Source organism: Ambystoma mexicanum, chromosome 13, assembly GCF_040938575.1.
Source record: "Ambystoma mexicanum isolate Mex_15411 chromosome 13, UKY_AmexF1_1, whole genome shotgun sequence".
Lineage (NCBI taxonomy): Eukaryota > Metazoa > Chordata > Amphibia > Caudata > Ambystomatidae > Ambystoma > Ambystoma mexicanum.
This window is the reverse complement of record NC_090938.1, coordinates 381,255,069-381,282,586: the sequence shown is the minus strand read 5'-3', so window position 1 is coordinate 381,282,586 and position 27,518 is coordinate 381,255,069. Positions and strand designations below refer to the sequence as shown.

The 27,518-nt window shown below is 44.4% G+C and overlaps 1 protein-coding gene across 2 annotated transcripts in view; it reads left to right on the top strand.

The window, feature by feature from the left end:
* The window catches only part of CARMIL3 (capping protein regulator and myosin 1 linker 3), a 2,002,476-nt gene that overhangs the window by 892,322 nt on the left and 1,082,636 nt on the right, over positions 1-27,518 (top strand). For both annotated transcript variants that reach the window (XM_069633925.1, XM_069633924.1), the window contains exon 22: positions 15,455-15,523. In XM_069633925.1, coding sequence (XP_069490026.1) covers positions 15,455-15,523 — 69 coding nt within the window. The remainder of the gene's footprint in view (positions 1-15,454; positions 15,524-27,518) is intronic.

Sequence of the window (27,518 nt, the reverse complement as noted above, 5' to 3'; positions counted from 1 at the left end):
GGAGTGATCTAGTGTAAGGCAGGAGCCTGGGAGGCAATGGCGGAAGGTAGCAGCGGAGCGTGATCGGCTGCAAGGCAGGAGCCTGGGAGGCAATGGCGGAAGGTAGCAGCGGAGCGTGATCGGCTGCAAGGCAGGAGCCTGGAAGGCAAGGGCGGAAGGTAGCAGCGGAGCGTGATCGGCTGCAAGGCAGGAGCCTGGAAGGCAATGGCGGAAGGTAGCAGCGGAGCGTGATCGGCTGCTTGGCTGGAGCCTGGAAGGCAATGGCGGAAGGTAGCAACGGAGCGTGATCGGCTGCTTGGCTGGAGCCTGGAAGGCAAGGACGGAAGGTAGCAGCGGAGCGTGATCGGCTGCAAGGCTGGATCCTGGAAGGCAAGGACGGAAGGTAGCAGCGGAGTGTGATCGGCTGCAAGGCTGGATCCTGGAAGGTAAGGATGGAAGGTAGCAGCGGAGCGTGGTCGGCTGCAAGGCTGGATCCTGGAAGGCAAAGACGGAAGGTAGCAGTGGAGCGTGATCGGCTGCTATGCAGAGGAACCGCGTACAAAGATACGTAGCTCGAAGCAAAAAGGTGCTGGAAGGACTCTTAATGCAAGAGACTGAGCCCCTGCAGGCAGCAGCTTTTATACTGCCCAGCCCAGCACAGGGGCAGGCTAATTGGTCGCACCTGGCTAAGCACACCTGCAGACATTCGGCCACCTCCCTCTCTGTTCCTGAGCTGGTGGAAGCAGAGCAAATCCCTAGGGCTTCTGGGGATTGTGGTTCCGATGATGACCAATAGGACTAGCCAGGAATAGATGTTTATAGCCAAGTGTATTGTGGTTATTGAAGTTTGTTGGAAGAAATAGAAAAGTACCAAAGTCTCGAAAATGAGAAATAAGGTCCATAATGATCGCCATTGTATGCGCCCATGGCGCAGGCATGACAGCCATAAACATTGAGAATGAACCAGTTGAATTAGATTTGACTGAGGCTCAAGAAATCAGATCACTAAAACACGTTTTGATTCTCCACTGTCTTTTTTGCTAAACAGATTTCCCTGAAGAGTTTGTGAATATCTGAATTCATGAATATTGAATAAGCACACCCATTTGCTCCTGAAGAAGGGAACTTGTTTCCCGCAACGTGTAGAGCTTGTGTATGTGTACTGAATACTATTACATGCAGAGACTGATATCTGTATATTACAATATGAATGGAATATTGTCACAATAGATGTGTATTATTATTGTACATGAACACCAACATTGATTTGATCAAGAAGTAGCATGCATTAATACATTGTATACATTTTTGAAGGGTGTGCATAAGAGATTACTGCAACATATTGTTGAAAGTTCTATTTATATAAACTTGTTTTGAATAATGAATTTTTTTTAGTAACAATATTAACGGCCCCTATTCAATAACTGATAAGATGATGATTTGCTAATCAGAAAATGTTTTGAAAACCATCAGTAAAACTCACTTACCTATTGTTTGTCTTTGGACAACAAATTGAGTGTGCAGGGGATGCGAGTGATCCACACCCTGTGGACACCCTTTGTCCCTTTGCTCTTTATGGTGAGGTGGGCCTGTAAGAGCCTGCAGAACATATCCAAGGTGGTCAAGATGCTCTTCACAAATGGGGTTGAACACTGGAATGTCATCCAAGTATGCCATGCAGAAGCCCTCCATCCCATTCAGAACATGATTCACTATCCTTTGGAATGTAGCAGGTGCATTTTTAGTCCAAAAGGCATAACCTTAAACTGGTAGAGGCCTCCTGGGGTGGACAATGCAGTTTTCTCCTTGGCATGGTCTGTCAGAGCTATTTACCAATAGCCTGATGTTAAGTCAAATGTACTGAGGAACTTTGTTGGTGTCCTAGGTAAAGGATGGGCATCAGTCATGGTGACTGCTTTGAGAGCTCTATAGTCCACACAGAATCTCAGCTCCTTGGATCCTGCCTTTGGGACTAGTACAACTGGACTAGCCCATTGGCTTGTAGATGGCTCTATTACCCCAAGATCAAGCATCGTCTTGGCCTCTTCCTTTATGTGGGTTCTTACATGGTCTGACGTCTGTAACCCCTGCTTTTGACAGGGAGACAGTCACCAGTGAGTATATCATGCTGGCCCCAAGGGTTCAAGCCTGGTGTCAGTGAAAACAGGGAGGCAAACTTATTCAACAGAACTTTGCACTCCTCCTGTTGTTGCAGAGTAATATCAGAAGAGAGATTATCTTCTATTTTCCCATCTAAAGGCTGTCCCCTGAGAAGGTAAGGTAGAGGTTCACTCTCCTCACCCTCTTAATCAGATGCTAAGAACAAAGATCCTAGTTCTGGTCTGTATAGATATGCTTTTAGGTAGTTAGCGTGAAAGACCCTGGGGGCCTCCTTGGGATTGCCCAAGTCCACCAAGTACTTGAACTCTCCAAGTTTGCCCACAACCTGGAAGGGTCCAGTCCATTTGTCCTGTAGGGCCCTCTGCCTTGTAGGTACCATAACTAGAACTAGCTAGTCTGGAGTAAACGCCACCATGTTGGCCTTCTGGTCATGCCAATGTTTAACCAGAGCCTGACCTGCTTTCAAGTTATCAGAAGCTTCTGTCATCATTTGTGTAATTCCCCTTCTGTGACTTAACACTGGCTTGAGGGAAGGAGCACTAACCAACCCCTCCTTGATTAGGGCCAGTGGACCTCTAACTGGATGACCATAGAGAAGCTGAAAGGAGCTGAAATGAACCCCTTCCTTAGGCAGTTCTCTATAAGGAAAGAGAAGGCATGGCAGCAGACAGTCCCACTTTCTTTTAAGGGGTTCTTATAAACCACCAATCATGCTCTTCATAGTTCGATTAAACCTCACCACCAACCCATTGGTTTGGGGAAGGTAGGCTGTTGAGAACTTGTAGTTCTCCACAGTTTGTCCACATGACTTGCATGTAGTGGGACATAAAATTGGTCCCCATGTCTGAGATAACCTGCTTTGGAAAACCAACCCTGGTAAAAATCCCAAGGAGGGCCTTAGACACTGCCTGAGCAGTAACAGTCCTCATAGGTATGGTTTCAGGATACCTGGTAGAATGATGTTAATGTTAATGTTAAAGGCATTTATATAGCGCACCATCACCAACGGAGTTGGTCTCCAGGTGCTCAGGCGGATCTGTAAACAAAAAGGTGGGTGGTGGGTAAATGGGTGAAGAGGGCGTAGGAAAGTGAGAGATTGTGTACTGTTGGCAGCTTCAGTTCGGTTTTCACTGTGCGCTGAGCTTGGGTGTGCATATAGGATTGAAGCGAGTCCTTCCGTGCTGTTGTTGTGATCTATGTGTTGATTGTTTGTTGTTGCGGTGTGGTGAAGTCCGTGAGCTTTGCTGTGAGAGAGGTGGTTGTGTGGGTTTTTGTGTTAATTAAGTATGCAAAAATGTGAGGTTTTGGTTACTGGGTTGTATGTCTCATAATCCATATACTATAGTTTATGTATCAGGTTGTCATACTGGGTTGGTATATTCTTTCTCTTGGTTTACTGATTGTCTAGTTTCTGTAGTGATGCTGTGGCTGGTTCCAGCAGATTGAATTCGCTATGTAGCCCAAGTTCGGTGAGCATTGTCCCTAGTTCAATAGTGGTGTTATATTATCCTTCACCAGCTCCTTGCTATCTATTTACTGTCAGTGGTCCATTAGGTGGTATAATCTCTTCCCTTTCCTGACTGTCTAGTTTCTGGGCCTGGTGTTGAGGCTGGCCTCCATCTAAGTTTGACTTTAGTATACCCAGGGGCAAGCATTATCCCTGCTTAGGTGGTGGGATTATATTATCATTCCCGCTCCTTCCTATATATTATTTGTGGATGGTCCATTGCTGCCTGTACCCTCGAGGGGGGCCAGGTGCCACTGCTGGGTCATACCTTGCTCTCCCTTCCGATTATCTGGGGTGTTCCTTGTTATGATTGATGTGGTTTGTTTTAATTGGTAAGTGGATGTGTTACAGATCTGTATACCTTTATTTATAAGGGTTGATGATTTAGGGAGTCAGGGTAGGTGGTTTTCTCTATGCCTAGTTCCTCTGTGTATGTTCTTATCAGCGTTCTTTCTGGTTATGGGGCGAAGAGCCATGATTTGAGGAGTTTCCTGAATTGTAGGTGATCTCTTGTCTTCGTATGTTCTTTGGTAGTTTGTTCCAGGTTTTTGGGGCGAGGTGAGAAAAAGAGGATCCTCAGAGTTTTCTCTTATATGATTTGGGTTCCAAACGGATGTCACTGCTGGATCTGAGTGGCCTTGCTGCATGATGTACATTTAGTTTTCTTCTGAGGAACTCTGCACCTTGGTTGTGGATTGCTCTTGGGTTATGCACATTGATTTGAACTTCATCCGCTGTTTCATGGGTAGCCAGAGTAGCATTTTTAGCGCAGATGTGATGTGTTCCCTTCTAGGTAGTTTAAGGAGCAGTCTGGCCGCCGCATTTTGTATGCGTTGGAGTTTATTCAGGAGTCGTTCAGGCAAGCCTAGATATAGGCTGTTGGCGTAGTCTAGTCTGGCATGATGAGGGGGCGATGACAGCAGTTGTTTTGTTGGTGAATGAGAGGAATGGTAGGATCCTTTTAACCGATCTCAGGAGAAAGAAAAATGTCTTGATTAGGGCATTTACTTGTGGCTCTAGAGTGAGTTTGTTGTCCATCAGGACTCCCAGTTTTTTTTACAGTCGATGATGGGCCTGGGGTTTCGCCAAGGTCGGTCGGCCATGGGGTGTAGCGGTTTTCTTCTGTTTTTTCATCTACCACAACCAATATAAATCGGTTGCCTGAATATGTGGGAGGGTCTAGGGGACCACCAATGTCAATCCCTACCCTCTCAAAAGGAACGCCCACCACTGGGAGGGGCACCAAGGGTGCCACAATCTTGGCTCCACTCTTGCCAGAAGTCTGACAAGTGTGACAGCTTCTACGGAATCTATCTACATCAGACCCCATCTAGGACCAGTAGAAATACAGAGAAATCCTCTCCTTTGTCTTCTTAAAACTTAAGTGACCAGCTAGAGGAATCTCATGGGATAACTTCAGAAACTGAGGTCTCACTACCTGAGGCACTACAAGTCTTCTGTAGTCCCCTGGGGGTGCTTGATACAACTCCAAGAGTCTTTAAGTCATTCCCCAACAGGACTCTCCCAGGCACCTCAATTTGTACACTGACAGATATCCTTACAGTCATATTGTTGCACTGGATGGCAGCTGGTAGTATAGGAACCATCTGGAGTGTGCCTCCATCAAGTTTAGTGGGACCTTTGGGTGCCTTAGCAACATCTTCAGCCTTTAAAGAAGTTGCATCCATGTACTGCTGACCCCAGTGTCTCTAATGGCATGGGCCCCCTGGCCATTTACAAGTACACTGTCCTTGTAGTATTCTTTTGTGTTCTCTGGAATAGAGTTATACACATCTACATTCTGCTGTTCCCACAGATCCAGGGGCACTAAAATAAATACTGGCTGAGACTCCAATGGGGTCTTCAGCCAATAGTTGAAAGTTACCACTTGCCATATGAACTTCTTTCTCAGGGATGAAGGCTAAGTAAGCATCGCGGACCCTTGAAGGTTTACCCTTGCATCTAGGATACCCTTTCACATGGTCAGTTGACTCACAAGCATAACATTTATCAAATGTTCTTTGCAATGGTGGCTACTGCTGACCTCCCTCTGGTTTAGCACCAGAGGTTTCACTAGACTGACCTAGTTTCCTATGGTGTTTACCCGTTTTCTGTTTGTGGCCCTCTTTTGGGTGGTTGGAATTTGAATTCTCTTTTCCATCTTTCTTGTGCTGCTTCCCCTCATCCTTTTTGTGAGTGGCCCCAAAATCCTTTTGAGTGGCCCTGTCGGCATCCCTCAAGGCAGCAGCCTTTGCTAACTTTTTGGGATCAATCTCTTTTGAGTCAGCCAAGTGCCGTCTCTGCTCAGGAGAGTAGGCATCAAAAACAGACTCTGACAAAAACAGATTTCTCATTCCTTCAAAGGTGTTCACTCTGTAACCCTTAACCCAACCACCTAGGTTTTTCAAACATTCACACACCCAGCTAGCCCAAGGGGTACCATCAGTCTTTTTGAGGGTCCTAAACCTCTTAAATTACTGGCAAGAAGTTTTCCCAAATCTGGCTTTCAAGGCCAGCTTCACATTTTCATACTCCTGTCTTTCAAGTTCACCCACCTCCATTACCGAATTATTTGCAATCTGGGGAAGCCTAGACAAAGGCCAAGGAATCAGCCGATTCCCTGTGAGACAGTGAATCCCATGATTGTACTCAAAGGCACCCAACCAATCCAAAATATCAAGTTTCCCATCATATATACTCACTGCTCCTTTAGGCAGGCAAGGCCTCTTGTGACTGGAAGATCTACATGACTCTGGGATGGAAACATTTTCAAGAGGCAATCTTTTCATTTCAAAAGCATGTTGCATTTCCAATTCTGTGAGACTTGATGTCTTGATGTTTGGCTTCAGCTTGAGCTTCCTTCCAACCTTTTAAATTCCAATTCAAGTCTCATTGTTTCAAGAGACACATATTCTGGACTCAGTGTTGGACCTTGTGGGGTCCCAGTGGACATGGGTTGAAGCAAAAGGGCAGGCTGAGGCAAAGAGGGGCTCCTCTACCTCATCCGACTCTTCTAAGACATTAGAGTTAGACTCTGAACTATCATCCTTATTATCAATTTCCACATTTCCTTGGTTAGTAGGTGTTACAGGCCTTCTACCCAAACCTTGGTGATTCAACAACCTTGTAATCAACTCATGTTTCTCCTTTTACAGTAAGATTCCTGACTTTAGACATTTCTTTCAGTTGATCTACTGTCAAAATTATCAGGGCTTCCTGACTGAAGTTATCCATATTTGACATGTTACAATTGCTGTTCTGATGGAGCTTAGCCTTGTGAGGGTTTATTTGAACACAAGCAAAGCATAATACTCAATGTAACAACTCTACAATAGATCCTCACCGCCTGCCACCAGTGTTAGGCAAGATTGTATGCAGTACCCTCTGGGAGACTGCACCAGCCTTGTCCTCTTGGCATTAGTTAACCCAACCTTTGATATCTCATGAGGGGTCAGTGTAAGCTGTAGGGTTGTAACATAGACTTTCACAGTGACAAGTATCCAAATAACACTTACACTCGAGGTTTCTTGAGTAAACAATTATTTATTAATTTAACAGTCAGTTTGAATAAGCCTTCTTTAGAAGGGAGCAAATATGTAACACATATATAATTCAAAATACACACTCTGTCTCAATAAATCAGTACATACCCCTTTGGGATGGCGCACAGACTCTTCCTACACCCTGAGATGACTTCAATAACTAGGACACTGTGGACATTGATATATCACTGGTACATTTAGAGCAATACTGTGTTTGGAGTCAAAAGGAAAAGGTTAAGGGAGAAAACAATGGTTAACACGTTTCTCAAACAGGTAAGCATTTTTAAACCCCTTCCACCCCCCTGTGCAATGTAGACTAATCCTTTCCCAGCTACATAAGTAAAGAATGTGTGACTTTTTGGAGGAACAGATCAAAACACAAAGGCAGAAGTTAGTAGAGTCTTCAGGGAGCCAGGACAGCCAATGTCAATTGAGCAAAGTCTAGCAGAGCTGGAGTTCTTCTTGAAGGTAAGTAAAAAGTCTTGCACAATGTTACAGAGAGCTTTTGTTGAAAAAGAAATCACGGTTGGTCCACAAGCTGGGAGGCTTGTGAAGGGCAAAGCTGCAAGCAAATCTGCAAAAGGTAACAAAGGCAAGAGTCAACTGAGAGCAAGCAAGTTATTCAGGAATAGGTAAGTATCCCTTAGTTTACAATACTTAAGGTCTGAAGAAATTGGTTCCAGCGGGCTTCTGTTCCTGTTGTAGTATGGCAGATCCTGTTGCTCCTGTGCCTCAGTAGTGGGGACAAGAAGGAGGATGGCTGGGGACTCCTGCACTACGATTCAAAGGTTGGCGACAGCAATGGGCAAAGTTCAGATTAGCTGCACTTCACGGTTTCAGCTTCTCACGAATAGCACCATCGCGGTTCTCGGATACCTTGTGGGCTTTCCTTGCTTGTAGGGTCCAGCACTCTGTTGAGGTGGCTCAGGCTTTGTTAGTCCTGCTTCGAGGGAGTCCGGAGGATCTTCCTGGAGCTTGGATCCCACACAAAAAACAATGCACTCAATTCTGGTGTTCCTCTCCCTGGCATTTGGTTCCTGCAGCAGCAATGGAGGTACAGCCAGCCTTGAGAAGATTTCCAGATGAGTTAGTCTTGGGGTCGATTGGCCCTACCAACCCAAGGGGAGAAGTCGTCCTTTGTAGGGCTTCTCTAGTCGAGGCGAATTCGAAGCTTTGGCACTGCAGCAGGGCTTCACCGGGCAAACCAACGGTCCAGGAGTTGCAGCAAGCTTCTCTTCCAAGTTCTTCTTCGGATTCCTTCATCCAGTGGTCAACTCTGCCTTCTGCCTAAAAGACATCGCCTTGAAACACTTGTGTATAGGCGCGTTATAAATGCCATATCATATATCATAATGCAGGTTTCTCCCATTCATCCGCAGCCTAGCGGTCATTCACACAGCAGGGTGGCTATCCTTCAAGGACAGCCAGCCAGCCAATCACCTTTGGGTGCATTTCTGTAACCAAGGAAACTAAGCACAGGGAGGTTCGGGAACCTCCCTCGCTTGCTGCCCTGCCAGACATGCTGGAGCCAGAGGTGGGCTTCAGCAGTGAAACCCGCAAAAGATAAAACGAACAAAGGGACCAAACCTGACATGGCGCGCAGAGTAAATCTCAAGAAGGACCTTACAACAAGAAATGGCGAAAAAAGAAGACCGGGGCCATTTTGACAAAATGGGCACGCATGGGTGCTGTACTGCAGCTGCAATTGCAGCCTGCAGTAAAAACACACAAAGGTAGGAAAAGGTAAACCACTGCCTCCAGCCATTAATTGTAGGAAAGGTAACATAAAAAAGTTACATGAGAAAGTAGACAAAGGGGTTAACCCCTCCAGCACTCTATGTAAGATAGTGTGTGCTGGGTCTACAAAGTTACAAAAAGTAAGTAAAATCAATTTCACGTTACTGCTCTTGGAAACAGTAGTTTAACCAAGAGAAGGTATTTAAACCTTTGGGTAATCTGAAAGACTTCCCTGTGCCACTGCACTGAAGGTGCTATGTGTCACAATGTAAAAAGATGATGCCTATGGAGTTTGCCAGACTCCAAATCCAAAAGAAACAGTGTTCAAATCAAAGTAAAATACATGAGAGAATGTGAAAAAGGTCTCTCTCTCTCTAGGATAAAATGAAAAGTCCTAAAGTCCAGCAAAAGACCTGGGGTTTCTAAGGTAGAAGGAAATTAACACATTTCTGCGAATTCTCCTAAACAGTAATCGAACAATCTCTGTACTAAATCACTGTTGTTTACAGAGGAGGGCAACCCTCTACACACATTTATTTGTAAGTTGTCTACTTTAAGTGCACCAAGAGTACACATAGTGCATGCTTCCATATTTTTAAAAAAAAGAGTAGGCAACTGTTATACTACTACCAACTTCAGATCACAGTGTTCTGCACAAGTAAAATTAGGATACTACACCAGTGGACAACACTGAGGTACCCAAGACATTATCACCGCTGCAACAGCAATTTGTCAAGCTGGATCTCTAAAATCTGGCTTGATGGACAGATTTCAAGAGGCCAACCTAGTTATAGTGAACAGGCAACCTCTGAGAGGTTAGCCAAATTCAATCATGGTAAACGTGGAGAATGGTTAAGGCTCAGTCTCAGGAGCAGGTGAGTGGGGTCAGGGGTCCACAATGAGTCCACACAGTGAAGCAGACAATCATTCTACATAGCACAGGACTTAAACAACGTAAGCGGCGGCGTACAAAATGTAAATCCAGAACGCTGCAGTAGGCGAGGAAGACTCAAGGAGGGAAAATCCTCCTGAACACCGGTGCGGAGACCGGAACCAGTTCGACAAATCCAAAGGAGTAGGCAAAGCAGGAGAGTCGGGTCGAAGTCCGTAGTCTGATAACCGAAAAGCGGGTTGCAATAGAAGTAGCAAGGAACGCTAATTAGAAGCAGCGTTCTCCTAAGCGTATGGCGTTTATGAATGCCTTGCAGGGGGGGCGCGGCCTCGGCGCGCTGCAATCAGCTGACTTACACGTGACTCGGCGCCGAGTTGAGAGAGGCGAGCCACGCGTCTCCACGGATGTTATGGTTGATAGGGATGATAGCCGGGGCAGCGAGCATAGAGCCTGCCACGAGATGAAGCCTGGTTAATGAGTACGGATTTTGACTTCCGAAGACTGTGCTCTCTAAAGTTAGGCGATGGCAAGTCCAGGTATACTCCATTAGTCTGGATATTACCAGAGCCAATATAGCTGGTGCCTACTGGGGTCTTTCCAGATATTTAAATGTACTTGAGGGATCTGTCATGAGCCAGACATAGGAGATGGACAAAAGGGCATGTTTGAACAAGAAGGTGTATTACAGAAATGTAAAGAAGAAACCTACTCTAGTCCCTATTTCTCCAATGAATTCCCTACGCTATAAATCATCAAACGGGTACTCTTCAGGACGTGTCACCATTACAAACTATGTCCTCTGTCAAAACGATGCTAACCTATTTCTTCCCTACAAGAAAGAAGGAAAGAAAGAATGAAAGAAAGAGGAAAAAAAGAAAGAACGACTAAGCTTCAGCTTAGCCGAATGGTAAATTTGTATCGCCTAATGGTAAATTAGTGGTGACTGGTTTTCTGACCCCCATTTACAGTGTTCTCACAGTCTCTTCCAGCTCGTGGCTTCAAAGACTGGTCACAGATCCAAATCAACAAAAATAATGTCTCTGCACTTTAGTTAATACAACGTCCTTGTCAGGTAGTCTGAATAGTTTCCAATGTATCCCTTCTTCTGGGATCTATACCTGTAAGGTCCTACGAATCCTGCAGGGTAGACACAGCCCGTTGCTGGATGGCCTTTCGATGAGAGCCGGTGATCGCCTTCAGCTCACGGGCCAATCACAAGGATGTATTGGTAAGCAGCCAATCAGGCGTATCAAGAGAGGCTAGTGGAGCCTCAGAGCCCCTTTGCACAACCCGATGGCCATGATGAAAAAGGCCCGGGTTGCAAAGCGTTGATGGGGTTCTGTAGACCAGGGAGGCCTTGATCTAATGCTGCCTTGCCAAGAGCACGGAAGTTGCAAGATGCATATAGTTTTATACTGCCTTTACGCAAGGGTATATGCCAACCAATTCTCAAGCTAACTGGGTGGTGATCACTCATATGATCTGTTTTAATCCAAAATTCCTTTACCAACTGCCATTTCTCTATTGATATACAGAATTAATCTATACGTTTGAATGTCCCTGAAGACGAATACATGTGAATTTATATTGAGTATCTTGGGGAGTTCTACCATTGAGGCCCTAATTATTTGGCTAAGTGTAGAATGTTAAACCCTGAGGATAGGTCCAGCTATCACCCATATCTGGGGGTAAATATTATGGGTCTGAACCTTGTTTTGGTTCAAAAGGATTTCGTGTTGGACCATTCCCTAGGTTCAGATTAAAATCTCCCAAGATCACATAGGAAGAATTAAAATCTTTGCATCAGATACAATCCTCATATCTAACTTTATAATCCTGTAAGGTGCAAAGGACATTCACCAGCTGTGGGCTGTTATAAAAATCGATAACATACAATTTCTCATCATTAACTGCAGATATTAAAAGTATCAATATAAACGTGGAGTCCTTTGTCCCTATTTCGACTACTACTTTAAGGGAAGCTTTTATAAAAGCCACCAAACCACCAGAGTGTCTACCATGGCTGTGTTTAGCCGGATGAACCTGGAACAAAATGTAGCCATCTAGGTCAATGTCACTAGGGGCCCATGTTTCCCACTATCCCCTTGGGTTCCCACCATAGCCCAGGCATCCATATCTCTAGGTTAATACTATTGAACGTTAAATGCTGCATTCTAAGTTAGTTTTCTTATCCTGCAATGGTTTCCCTAGATTCAGGCTCACTGACTCCCTCAGGGACTAACTAAATTCCCCTTCTCTCGCCACTGGTTAGTTTTCTAACTAACAGTGCCTGAAGTTGCTATGTAGGTATAGTCACACCCACTCTCACCTTTGCAGATGCAAGGTATTTTTTTCTTTCATTTTTGGGACCTACCATAATATTGATGGTCTTGATTATTGAAACTATAAATATAGTTTGAACATTAACCAATCATGCCCAAACACTACTGTCCCTCTTCCTGAGCAATCTTAACTTCAGTTTTAAGGCTTGCATCATTTCTTTCTACGTTTGCTGGGGCAGAGTTTAAGTATTGAGCATTTCTTCAAATGAAAAATAGGTATACGTGAATGGTCATACATTAACACCTGCTGCTAACTGAACGCAATGCTCTAGAACAAAGCCACGATATTCCTTGATTCACACATCCAAATGTATAAATGAATGTCATTTTGTAAAATGGTTAGTGGGTAAAGCAGGCTATATCTGTGTGTGTTACTGATTGTATGTAACTCATTTTTAAACCTAGAGCTAGTTTTCTGTTACTTTTCAAAACCCAGGAGTCCTCCAAGACCAATCAAAACGTTCTCCACTTCCTTATTCACTTCCAGACAAATTCCAACATTCGTTGAAACATCTCTCCCTCCAAACCACTATCCAGCAATGCAAGCAGGCACAAAGACACATATTACCAGAGAAAGTACTCACGTGACATTTCTATATCTTATGAGACATCTTTTCATCTTCCACATGAAAAAACATGAGGGTCATGAGAACAAGGAAGAGGCTATGGTGGAGGTTGATGTCTTGAAAACCAGTTTCGTAGACTGCTGTCTTGAATACCAGTTTCATAGGTTGCTGTCTTGAATACCAGTTTCGGAGGTTGCTGTCTTGAATACCAGTTTCGAAGGTTTCTGTCTTGAATACCAGTTTCGGAGGTTGCTGTCTTCAATACCATCTCTGAATACCATTTCGGAGGTTGCTGTCTTGAATACCAGTTTCGGAGGTTGCGGTCTTCAATACCATCTTTGAATACCATTTTCGGAGGTTGCTGTCTTGAATACCAGTTTCGGAGGTTACCGACTTGAATACAAGTTTCAAAAGTCATATGAGATTCTGAATTACAGAAACTCAAGGGAAAGTTGTAAATCCCGATAGATTACATAATAAATATTTTCTTAATAATGCAATTGTATGAAAGGCCCCCAAAGGCAACAGTGCATGCACTCACTGATCGTGAAAGAAAAGCAGTGATGCAAAACTGGCAAAGGCCCTTATTCTGATGTCCGATTTGGTTTCCCTCTATTTTAGCAGTGCCATTTGCACTGTCTGCCCAGCAAGTGCAAAGCGCATCACATTCTGATTAACTCGAAAGGGGAGATGCAGAGAATCGTAAAATGAATTTAAAAATGAGTAACATGTACTTTACTCCTATTTCTATGCCTGTATCTTTTCACCTGGGAGATGCTGTGCAGACCACACAAGTGTACACTAGCACATGCTGGTGACCATGCAAGGAATGCTTTTTCTACCAAAGTGACATCTTGTTAGGTGAGGGCTTTTCTAAAGTGAGATTTAAGAATATCCTGCCTTGTCTTTTCTCCATTCAACTTTGGTTGTCTACTCATTTGTCCAAACATGCATTTTGTTTGACAGTCTATTAAATTAATAATTGGAATTAACATGAACTACTAGCGATGTGAAGCACTGCAAACCAGTATAACGCACAATTAAAGACAGCAGTATTATCTATCACATTACATCCTATAACCGCTTAATGCCAGTTCAGGGTTCTGGAGGCCTACACATTTCGCCCAGGCAAAGCAAGTGCAGCTCATCCTGTGCCAAGCTTTCCTGAAAACGGCAGCCAAGGGGGCATAGTTCAATCTCCTCCAGAAGGCGCAAAGACTGGGGGAGGGCCGCGCGCAAAAGATGGCAGCATGCGAAATGCGGCCTCTTATGCTGCAATCGCGGGTGCAACCTTTCGTGGAAAAAACATGCACAGTGGTGAGCTGCACCGTTTTAGCAGTGTATCAGAATATGATGAAAAACGCAAAACGAGCGTACTTCCCATTAGCTTGCCCTTTGCACTACAAGCGTTTGCATATCACTAGCATCTCCATCTGAGTGAGGAACTGAGTGCTTATTGTGAGGTCGGTACCTCGGTGTGGGCTGAGCCACTCAGGATAAGGGCTATTTTTGCCTTGAAGTACTGTGTACCGGTTCAAACATCACATATGTAGGACTGAAGGAGTGGGACACAAGAGTACCAATGTTACAGGTATGTAACTTTCGGTGCCTTTGACTACATATAAAACATGAATGTAATAAGTATGTGGTTATTATAATTGTTAACTTGGAATTGGTATTTAATTGTATGAATTAAATAAAATGTTGATAATGGTATTTTAATTGGATTAATAATGTGTAAAGTTTGTCAAACTGTTTGTGCATGTGTAAGGTTTATATTTTTAAATCATATGCACATAATAATACAAAATAAGAACAAATACATACAGACCTGCAGTAGTTGAATGCTACCATGTTGGGCTTTCATGTCTTTAAGAGGCTGCCTTCCATAGAATGACCTATGCCGATAGAGGGGTGTCTATTCACGATAGTGATTACGAACTGCACATGGGATTCCGTTTCAGCATTAAAAGAGGGAAGCCGTTTTTCCCACAGAGGGCTACAATGTGGAGTAGAAATCAGTTTCTGTAAGCGCCTTTACAAGACTGCAGACCCCAGGAAGTAACTACACTTTATAACTGAGGGATACGAAGAGCGTATACCGTATGGTGAATGCATAACCCTGATTTGGGTTGGAAAAAATCCTAAATATTGTGCCTACAAGACAGAACAATCAATATTGGAACTAAGAAACCGGAACCATACAAAGTAGTCTACGAGAAGCACAAGACAATTTTCTGCCCCTGAAGAATGTCCAGTTAATAATAACATCCAGGACAGAAACTTATATAAGTCAGGCCAAGTTGTTGTACACAGTAGGAAATAAGAAAAATTGAGTTTGCTACTGTTGTGTGTTTTCAAGTATTTGTTTAACTTGAATATGTGTGGTGAAATCACCATTTTTAAACATTGTATATCTTTTATGTGTTGTAAATGCATTTTTTAGTAAAATGTTTTTTGATACTTGTGCTGTTTAGCAAATGAATTAAAATATAATATTTTAAATGTCGGATAGATGTCACTTATTAGACTTTACACAGCCTATATTTGTTTGAATGGCTGCGTGATCAGGTTTCAGATTATTGAGGGTAACATGTTGTGTTGAAAAAATATGTATATGTCCCTTCTTTTGATTAAATAAATAGTATATCCCCATTTGGTAGGAGGGGTATCACCGTAGTGTGGGGAACACACATATGAAATAAGACAGAAGGGTGTCTGCCACCCTCCAATATCCTAGCTAACGTTTTTCTTTCTTCTTTTGTTAGGACCGTAATTTGGGACAGGAACAGTACCTCTGCTCTTGGGTTCCTTGACATTGCTAGAGCCTTGGAGAAGTAAGTATGTATTCATGGCTGCTACTTTTTGACGCTTAATTGCCATTTGCACTGATTCGTTTGGATAACAAACTTTATATACAAACAGAATGTTTGCTTTGGCCTTTAAGTGATAATTATACACGTTACAAAAATCAATGATGCTCATTTGATAGTCCTTGGAAGGATGAATGGATGAATCACCTCTGCTGCGAAACAAGAAAAATGCAATAAGAGCATGTTTACTGCAGAGGATGCTGCAACTGCTCAAACTTGCAATCGGAAGAGGAGCCAACTGCTTGCCTGGCTCTCTAATTCCCACAGAGATGTTATTCTCCACCATAAGATGTTTCTCATAACGCTTTAGCTTTAGAATACCCCCCCCACCCCCTCCCTTGGTTGTTCTCTTTTTATTCTGTGCTTGCATGCAGAGGCCCTCAATGGAACACCAGGCAATCTTCAGAATGCACTGTTCACTGGCAGTGATTGCACTTTTCATTTTTCTCATCAACAGATCATCCCCCATGTTTTTCCCCAAATGTCTGCGTTCTTGGCTTCTTTTGGTTTGGTGCATAAGTGCTTTCCTTACACCTCAGGGACATTGTTCCTTTATTTTGATCTGAGAACGGTCATTCCCTGATAGAAGCACAAGCTCAACTCTCCCTTTCCTTCTACCTGGAATGGATGCATAAAAAGTGCCTTCTCTGCTCATTCTCCTGTGTGCGAAACTAACCACAAGTTGTGATCCTGCAGCACTACAGACATAAGCTGTAGCACCTTCTACGGATTCCCATCTGGCAGGTGGTGTCACCGTTTATCCGCTGGATGTCTGGGGATAACGTGCACCACCCAGTACCTCATGCAGTCCCCTAGAATGGCCCTTTGAGAAGACCGTATTAATCCTCACACATGGTTGTTCTAGACTCTAGAGGATCAGGGTGTGATGCGGTATGGCGTGCAGGGGGCAGGTGCACCAGAGATTTTAGTTGCAATGACTATTCTTTCTTCTAGCTGTGTGCATATTGGATACGTCAGATGGAGATTCACTGCTTGCATGTAGTGGCCTCAGAGAGTCATTTCCAGTGCTCTTGCCTGTGGACCACTGCAGTTTTCATTGCTGGTTTGAAGGGTGGTGTGAATTCCCTAGGTTTAGCCCATTCACCAGATATCGTAGCAACTGAGCTTTCCCCTGTGGATTCTTCAACGGGCGAATGGGGTCCACAGCTTTTAGTGCTAAACATTTCCTGCTCAAAATCTTAGTGTAAACAACATTTAATTTCTACAAGAGCACTTTAAGTTATGCCTGTTTTCAGAGGACCACAACTTGGCAGCCTCTAAATATATGTACACCAGAAACCTGCCATGTTTGCCTTACACCCATATGGTGGTTGGTCCTATTACCCTTTAATGTCTGTTATTTTCTTAAGAATCCATTTATAGCTGCTTCCATTCTCCTGCAATGCTACCATTTCTGAGGGCAAATATGCTACTAAACTAGGCGACAGTACACAGCAGGGAAGACCATTTTAGGTGGGAATGGCCTGCAAACCAGATGTACGTTTCTCAAACCCATAACAGTGGTAGTATTTATTTTATTTTCAGTTTTTATATAGCTCAAACATGACACCAAGATGTATCAGAGTAGCGTGCACAATAATATTCATAATATTTAAAACAGTATAAAATACAGTACAGGTAAAACAATTTAATAGACGAAAATGGAAACAAGAAAACCATTTGCTTTATAGCCATGCTGTCAACATTTTTCAGAACCCTAGTTTATCAGACACAGGGCAGGTTGCTGTGAAGACCAGCACACAACAACTGTGCATACAATTGTTACTGACATGCCTTACATGAGAGTAGTAAGCATGAGGTTTGAAGGGATTTGGGCTGTCTCTTCCAGTAGCCAGTCTGTTAGTAGATACCTGACAAGAGCTGACATACTCGAGGTCACTAGAAGGCAATAGACCCAAGTTAGGAGGAAAATTCAGCACAGGAGAAAAAGCCTCCAAGTAGAATCTGGGCCACTACATAGTATAAAGCACCAACACAAGAAAATGGCAGGTCCAGGAAAAAGCTGGAGCCAGGAGTAAACCGTGGCATGAGGAATGAAAAACCCCAAGAGGGAGGAAGGCAGGAGAATCCAGCACCATGAGTGGGGCAGGAAGGGAAGGTTTGAGGAAACTGAAGCAGCAAGGAAGCCTGCAACACTGAAGTGTCTGTCAGTTCAGCAGTATTTGCAGTTGCAACATGCTGAAGAAGCGAAGACGTTCATAATATTCTGTTGGGTCAGGATACTTGGACATCTATCACCACATACGTGGAACAAAATTCTTGTACAGGAGTGGTATGATGTAACACGGCCCTAAGGCCACATGGCCTCTATCTGATCAGCACCAGCAACTCCACAAAAAGCAGGGACACTACTGACTGGCAAGAATCATGACATTATGCCTGCTTCCAAGGTTGATCCACCTAGTTTTCCAGGATATCTTCGATCGAATTGACGCAGCGACATGGGTACATGAATGTTTGAAGAAGGTTCCCATGAACGTTTGCTTCTGTATAGCCTCTCTAGTCAGCCAAATACCAGAGTGTGCCATCTCAATACAGAAAATCACATATTTGTGCCACTTCATACTTGAGTTGTCCACAATGGCAAACCGGTGGTGGAGGAAGCCAGTAACTTTGAGGTAAACACTCAGGAAGATCAATTTTCAAAAGAACTGTATGAAACACTGAATGGATTTTATTTCAGGAGGGAGGGTAGCGTAACCTGTAGGCCACCAGATGGATGATTTCAATAATAAAGCAAGGACCAAAGTACCTGGATCACAGCTTTGATGGAGAAAGATGTGTGAGGAGATGGCTAGATGACAGACACACCTGACCTCCAACGTTATACACTGGTGGCGGTGTTACCTTTCACTCTGCATATTCCATGACAGTTTTCTAGGTGCTCCTGACGTTTTCCAAAGTGATCTTGTGGTTTTATTGAATCTGATGTAGTAAAACATCCTGATATAGAATGATTTGTCAGGAAAAGTCAGCACTGCATACTGTGGTAAGTCAGACCTAGGAGGCGGACAAGAAGACACCGTTTAACAAGTTTTACTAAAGAAAAGGAAATCTCAACTAACCCTATAACTAAGATGATGCACCCCTAACTAAAGAAAATAATAAACTGGTACTCATCAGGATGTCTCACAAAAAGTTTGCCCTCTTTCTAAAACCTATTCTTTCCAACGCTCAATCTACAACTACAATTAAAAAATATAACTTGGCAGAAAGACAGCTCTTTAAGGCATGCAATTTTTGTCTGGGAGATGAATCAATCTAAAGTGACCAAAAGGATGAGGACTCTCGAATCGGCCACATCGGGTTATAGTTTCTATAGACAGAAACCACAACATTACAATAATATTCCAGACATTAAGTAAATGCAAATCCCTAATCTCCTACTGGTTCTCACCGTTTACGCCAAAATTACTGCAAAAAAAATGTGAATTTTCGGTCGTTCTAAAATTCTGAACGGCCGAAAAGTTTGACCAGATCACGCATTCGGTGCTGGAGGCTGTGGGGGTGAACAAAAAAATGGCTGCGGGGGTGACCTCTGCAACTCCCCGCTCACTATACAGTATAGTGAGCGGGGTTTGCAGGGGCACTCCCGTAGCTGTCCAGCAGTCACATAAAAAAGCTGTGGGGGTGCCCCCTGCAACGCCCCACTCACTATACTAAACAGTGTAGTGAGCCGGGGTTGCGGGGGACTCCGATCATGGAAGTGAAAGGGAACACGTGTTGCAGGGACACAGCGGGACAGAATGTAAGGTAAGGTGGGGGGTGGGGGTGTGTTGGGGGTGGGTGAGGGTGGGGGTGTGGGTAGGGGTTTGGGCACATCGGGAATGTTCAGGGGAAAAAAGACCAAAGATTATTTCGAACAAATAATCTTCAGTCGTTTTTCTCGAACATTATATCCGTGGTAAAACAACCCCAAATCGTTCTCACCATTTACAAACGTAAAGATCAACATACATTGCCATACTATGTTGGTTAGTACATTACCTGTGACATTTCCAAATCCATCCCCCTGCAAATTATGTAATTTGGCGATTAGTAAAAGAGAAATCGGCACCTGTTGCAACAATATTAGATACACTAGACACCAGACAGCTTGGCACTCTAGCCTGTTCCCAGGCCTTGTAGCCTCCTCACTGTGAAACATATCTTTTGCAACTACCACATTGATACATGTTACGATCCCCATTTGTCATGATGCCTACCCCCGGGCATCCGGATCAAGCCCATCAGCCCCGGGAGCAGGCATCCAGACATTTACAAAAACCCCAGCAGCCCCAGCTAGGGGCTGTCTGGGTTCGGTCCTGGCGCCTTAGGCACCAGGCTCATAATAAAAATCAGTCCTGGCGCCATAGGCGCCAGGCTCATAGACATTACTTACCTCATACAGACCATGCTGCAAATAAATCCAAGCCAACGTGAGGCCTGGATGGGACTATTTTACTACAGGGACTATTTTTTACTCGGGTGTGGTCCTGGGGAACTTCTTTCCTGGGACTACTTTGGAGGCTATTTAAACCACGCCCAAACAGCAGCACATGCTTCGTGTTATTCTGCATCCAGCAGCGTGACTCTCACCGTGCCTGCAGCCAGCATCCAGTCTTCTGCCACGCCCGCGTGCCTACAGCCAGCATCCAGTCTTCTGCCACGCCTGCCTTGAATCCGGAGCTCCTAGAATAAAGAGGAAGAAAAGGACAAGGTTAGAAAACAAACTTATTTCAAATTCCTCACCTGATTCCGGATCCATTTCATCTCCCGACCTGGAAAGTACATCCGTCCTGCACGCGTCGCTTCGCCAGCTCCAGCACGGCCCCATACTCACCAGTTCTCACAGCATCTTTCGATCCGGCACTGTCTCCATCATTTCTTCGCCGTACTCCGGCACCTAGGGGCACAAGAATAACAAGGTGAGCCAAGGGAATCAACAAATACCTCTTACCACCATAGACTTACCTGATTTACCACCGGCGGTATTATTCTCCATATCTTCATATGCAGCATCTGTAAAGAGGGAGAAAAACAACACGTTAACGCATGCAATAGTTACCGGACAGCGTTGGGTAACAGACTCTTACCTGAACACCAGCAGCAGCTACGAGACCTTCTTCTCACGAACTCAGTTGCAACTTAAGGAAGGAAGGGGACAAGAGTGAACATCGGGCACATTGAACTCTTTGAACTTGATACTTACCAATACCGCCTGGGACTTCAGAGTCAATGCTTACCGGAACTCTCCCAACGCCTTCAAACCAGTGAAGTAACTAGTATCTACGTGCCCCTGCAAGACACGCAGGATGGAGAGCTCATCTTTTACAAACATAAGGAAAATACTTCTTCGGGTCCAGCAGACAAGACTAGGCGGGGCAGTCCAGACAGTCATCTCTGCACTATGCATCACGTTGACGGAGACTGCAGCTGTCCGGGTCCGATCGACACCCCTGTGGGGTCCATGTGAGCGTAACACCATTGCTTAGCCAGACCAAGGACAGACACCGTTAATTTTCCGAATGTTCAACTTGTCTAGGATAGAATAGGATAGGATAAGAGAGAGAGAGAGAGAGAGAGAAAGAGAGAGAGAGAGAGAGAGAGAAAGTGAGAGAGAGAGAGAGAGAGAGAGAGAGAGAGAGAGAGAGAGAGAGAGAGAGAGAGAGATCATAGTAAAACCATGCAGCAGAAACCCAACTTTTGAGAAGTATTTTCTTGTATTATTTGGACTACCAGACCACTCCGTCACAAACTCAACAGTTCTAAGTCTTCACAAGAGGGCAGTAAATTCAATGCTTCATGCAGTATTTTGGTAGTGCTTCAACCTGAGGCCTAATTCACACATCTTTTGCAACTATTATATTTCCATTTGGTTAATGCTAAAAACATAAATTGATATTATTCTGTGTGTTCGACTTCCCTGGGAAAATCTTCATGAGAGAGGATAACGGAATCTTCATCTTTTATAAACAATAACTAATATGATGCCGCGTGTTTATCCAGCCACATACTTGGCAACTTTACAAGCTCTCTTGGATACGGCAGAAACAAGGCCTAATCGAAAAATAGCAGAATCACTAAAACAACATGGAACCTTCACATTTTGAGTATTGTCGCAGTCTGTATTTTCCTTTATGTTTAGGACGTTACGTTGCCATTTGAACAGTCCCCCCTCTAGTTAATTCATTAACTACACCTCTGCTCTCTTTCATCTTGTCAAATTGAGTTTTTCGTACCCATACTTTACTGATATTACACAAATCTCAGTAATATTCTTCTGCGCTGCATGGTAAAAAATGACAATCCCCACCCTCTATGCAATAGACATAAGTTTCAAAATAATTTTCGGGGTCACTTTTGGTGATCAAAGCGAGTTCCTGGTGGACCAATTGAATTCTCTCTTCTAACCATGTGAGGTGGCTCCTCGCCAGTCTATTCTGTTGTTTGCGTGTGAATATTTTTCTAAAGTTCACTGTCATTGGCAGGTTTCATTTTGAGTGACATTATGGGCATTGTTTTAGACATGATCCTTTTAGAGCATCCCACAATCACTTGACAGGTGCAGAAATGAAAAAGCAGCAAAGAAGAACAGTAATTGGCATCTTGAAAATATTACTCACCCATGTGGGCACCCATGAAAACAATGACATGGACCAATCATTTCACTTCACCCCACCCTCTTTCTTCGTTTTAGTGTGCAAATTGTGTATTGCATGTAGTGCATGGTTAAGTGTTCCTTCTCCAGCATGAGGTCTGGCATGGATTCACATGCTCATGAATATTCCCCGTCGCCAGGCCGGGAATCCTCTGTAAAATAAAACAGTTTCACTTTCACTTACAAACTGTCTTTCTCCTATAAACCAATCACTGAGCTCTGGGTCATACTGACTGCCCTCTCCCTAAGCCCCTCCTCTGGCAGCTGTCTTCAGATTTTTACTGCACGTTCAAGTGTTGGGAGTCCTCGTGTTTTGCTCTGAGAGCTTTTCTACGTTTTCTCACTTTTTCGATAGAAAGGTTCCTATTTTCGTCAAATAGAGCCTGTGTACTTTTTCATTTCTTGACCGGCAAGTGGGGACCTGTTTGTAGGCTTCTTTCAACGCCCTTCAAGGGCAAGATACGTCGAGAGCTTCATTGAAGATTCCAGAAGGCCTCTGGGCCTACAACGCGCGCCAGACCCTGTCTGAGAAAGACAGAGGTTCCCTCTTCAAGCTGTGCTCCAGCTGCAGATTGAGGAACGTGTTTGTGGGGGACAAACACTCCCAGTGCCTCTACTGTCTCCATCCGGACCACAAGGAAGCAGATTGTGAAATATGCCTTGGTTTCTCCAAGCACACCGCCAAGGATCGATAGGTTGGTGGCGTGGCTCAATGCCAAGGCCTCTACCCCGGGTGGCAGGCAGGGGTAGGTCTCACCCAGGACCAGCTGGTCCAAGGAGCGGGCTTCTAGGTCCTTTGAGGTTGCTCCATCTGTGGGGGCCCAAGACAAGGCCAAGGACCGCAAGTCCATTTCCGTCGGGGTCTCCACGCAAGCGGGTCCCGCGACGAGCAGGGCGCGCTCATCTTCACCGTCTGCCTCCATCTCCAGCCATCGCTGCAGTTCCTCCTTGAAGAGTAAATCAGCTAACCCAGGGAAGCTGCGGGAGAAGCCGGAGAAGACCAAGGTGCAGGGTAAGGTGTCTGACCTGCCCCTGAAGGCTCAAGTGGTCCAGGCGAAGTCATCCTTGATGATGGAGCTGGTGGCTGCCGCCCTCTCGAGGGAGAAAGTGGCTGACCTGGTCCAGGCGAGAGGTATTGGCCAAGCCGGTGGAGAAAACACTAGAGAAGGGATGCCATTCCTGAGCACGAGAACAACCCCTCAGGATGCAAAAAAGGGGGTGGAGTGGAGGCCTCTACCGTGCTCCAGGGCACATATATTTCTTCTTCTGACAAAGAGGACCTGATGTCTGTTTACAGGGTCCCGAGGATGTGGGGAACGACGACGGCAGAAACGTTGAGAAGGACGGTGGCAGCGGAAAGCGCTGAGGGGGGTGACGACGACGGTGGTGAGAATGTCGACAACAACGTGGGCGCCGGCATGGGAGCATGCATGGGCATAGGAAATCAGGGGTTCAGGGGGGACAAATCTCCCCCACAATTTTATGTGGGGGGGATATAATGGCATTTATCCCCCCCAGAAAATGTAAGTTCTGTGCACAGTGCCCACGATTCTTGTGATTTCTGTAACCTGTTTGCAATGCACAGAGGAGGTTGCTATTAGAAACCTTTGTGGTGACTTTTCAACTTTAAGGGTCCGATTCATGGATTGTTTTGCACCGTTCAAAGTGACTTTGCACTGCCGAAAAGTGACTTTGCACTGGCAACCCAAACCCTGATTCATGGAACTGTGTAAAGTGCATTTTTGGCGTGCAAAGCCAGTGCAAAGTCATTTTTTCTGTACAAAATGACTTTGCACTGCAAAAATACACTTTGCACGGTTCCATGAATCAGGCTTTGGGTCAGCATTGCAAAGTCACTTTAAACCGTGCAAGAAAATTCCATGAATCGGGCCCAAAAATGTGTCTTTACGTGACATTGGCGACGAGTCGGGATGGACACACACTTCCCTGCAACACTGACACACAACTCTCTAATAACTTTCAGTGCAAAATGGCACAACCCTGCTGCCATTGTTGCCGCACCCAGGTAAACTAGCTATTCCTTGAAGCCTATGGCATAGCTGTGAGAAACTACATAGTTTGGTATGGAATTTAAACCATCCAGAAAGACTGTCAGATTGCACACCACCAACCCCTGCTGAAGGTTAGGATGTATATCAGTATATGCTAAAGCCATTAACGTGATAGAAAAATGATTTGGGAGCAACCAAAGCATGACGCTCTGCACACAGGCAGGTTTTCCGAGTGCAGATGGCAGGATTGGCAACGCGTACTCTTCTTCCACCCCATTGTCAGCATGAAAACCAGACCAAATCATCAGTTTATCATTTTTAGATATTCTCTTATTACATGAAGTAATCATCGGAAATCCTTGTCACAGCATTTCAACTTTCCTTCGCAACACAACCCTTGCATTGGTGTGTTTACAACAACAGGGCCTTTTCAGCTCATGCATTGATGCATCACTAATCCAATGCTTTGCTGTGTGCATGATGTCATGAGAACATAGCTATTTATTTTTGTGTCTATTGGGTATTTATAAAGCACCTAGACAGAAATGTTGTTTCAAGGCGCCACAAGACAAAAAAGTGGGTGGAGACAGGGATGAAAACACCAATGACAGTCCTACTAGGCCTTGCTGTTACCCATATAGCAGTTAAAAGCTTCTGTCTGTCAGACGTCAGTGAGATAATAAGTCAGTAGCTCCTGACCCTTATTCACATATCCTTGTTCCTTCTCTTAAAATATCTCGGTGAAGCAACTGCACATGCACGTGGTTGGGCAACCAGTAAGGCTCGAAATAGAGAAGTATCCAAAGCAACCTTAATTATAAATTCCACTTGCCTCATGGAACCTCACCAGTCCGGAACCCAGGGTCTTTTGTTCCTTTAATCACTGCTTACTCAGTTGAAGTTCGGTCCCATTCAGCCGCAGCACGTCCCAGAATGCTGGCAAAACATGCTTGCCTACGCCAGCTCCCACAGATTGTAGGCACACAGCTGAGAAATAGATGTCGCGCGTGCCAATGCTCTATTGGTGTAATCAAAATGTCATAACCAGGTTCATGCTCAGCCACGCGATTTATAAGCACTATGTGTGTCCTTCACTGAAATCCTGGTAAAAACAAACATTGGAAAGCAAGCAATACTTGTGTACAAGTGTTAGGCATTTGCCAAGCACTGCTGTTAGATGCCCAGGTACTCACACCACAAGTGTCTTTGCTGACTCAAAAGCCCAAACTGTTGGCATTGTCAATGCTTGTTCTTTTTCAAATCAATTAGGATAAAATCAATAGAATAATATATTGTGTGAGTACATGTGCTCTATTGGTGAAAGTAAGATGCAAGCACTTAGACATGGGACTTCAAAAATAAGTTACTGATAGTAGAATAAACATCTGCAAAAAAATCCTTATAATAAAAGAAGCTTTATATATTGTGGGATAGGGGATGCAGGTATAGGGGAACCTGAGGCTGAATAGGGCAGTCCCTGTATACGGAGAGCCCTCGCATGCCCTACTTTACGTGACGCTAATCAGGTTTTCGCTAATGGGTGGGCTGATGCAGTCTGCTCACGGGTGTGGGCAACAAGATGCCTGGATTGTAGGAAATTACATTATCCTGGACCATGTGTTTTGGTTGGATTGAGCCCGCTAGCGCAGGAGCAGAGATTGAAACCAGCTGCAGTGATTCAACCACTGCGGTTCGGTGGTGCTCAGGCACCTCAAAGAGGAAGGGAACTTTTATTTGTTTATGGGAGCACAGCCTTTTGTTATTTTGTGTACAAAGAATGCCCTATAAGGTCGGGAATCTGCATTTGACCGCTTTCTAGGAAGGACTTGGAATGAGGGAGCCATATGAGCTCAAGCAATGACAAACACACACCTTCTCTTCGTACACATATTTGAGCGATGTCTCACATGCACTGAAGGTTCTACACCGTATACATAAAAAAAGCCCCTACATGACAAGCCTCAGCCTCATCTCCCAGCAACCATCAATCCCAGACTTCCATGACCTTGTGTGGAGATTGGTGCAATCAACTCACTCTTTCATGGATCGCCTCCTTCTTGTCCGCATCACCATTTGCACCGCATTCATCAGGCAACGATGAACACTTTCCACCACCCCATTACTTTGGGGAGGTATAGCCTGCCCTCCTGTGTTTTATACAATGTTGGCCAAGATACCTTTATACCTCCTTAGTCACAAACTGTGGACCGTTGTCACAGAGGGTTACCAGACATTTGGTCGAAAAAAAAAGGTCGACAGGACAAATGGTCGACACCATTTGGTCAAAAACCAAATGGTCGAATTTTATTTTTTTGTATTTTCACTTTTTTTTTTTTGGGGGGGGGTCCGCCCCAACCCTCTTTTTTTCTAAAAAAACCTTTTTTTCCCTAAACGAAAACCTAAAAAATATATTTATAAATAAAATAAAAAATTCGACCATTTGGTTTTCGACCAAATGGTGTCGACCATTTGTCCTGTTGACCTTTTTTTTAGACGAAATGTCCGGACACCGTCACAGAGTGCACAGCTGGCTGGGTTGGGCTGTCACAGAAAGCACGCAGAGCTCTCCCTCCAACAGCCCGCTGCACGCCCTGCTCCGCTATACAGGAGAGATGGCTTTTTAACTTAATACTTCTGCATGGCCTGGTGGCACACCTAATATACACTGTGCCAGGCGAGGGAATGCCTTCAGTCCTACCCCGATAGTTTGATCCTAGCTGCAGTACATGTTTGTTAATGGCCTCTGGTATTCACTAAGCCATACTTAGAGCACGGAGGGCCTGATTTAAAAAAAATGTTGTAACATTGGGTTACCCAAAGAGCCACCTCTCCAATCTATTCACATTGCACATTATGACTCAGAAAAGATATAATGAACCTGGTTAACATACAAACAATAGCAACAGAATGTATCATCCATACCGAACGCCGGAAAACAATATTTGTTTTTTTTTTAACAAATGCTCATGATCATCACTCACTACAAAATAATTGGCAGATCATTTTACTCTGTGGTTTGTGTCTGTAGCAAAGTCCCTGTCAAGAGGGTTGTAAGGTTTGTGAGATTTGTGGACAAGGAATGGTGGGTGGACACCCAATCTTTTTGGGACCAGCTATGCTCAGGCCATGAAAGCCTTTTGACTTGAAATGGTAACATTTTTAGGTGAACTGAGCCTTCTGAAGTGGGACGCCAAATTGAAGGATTTTAGGCTCTGAAGTTTTCTTTTTCTTAATTTTCTTCTGTTTTCTTTTTTTCTCTTGTTTTATACAATGATGATATATGTAA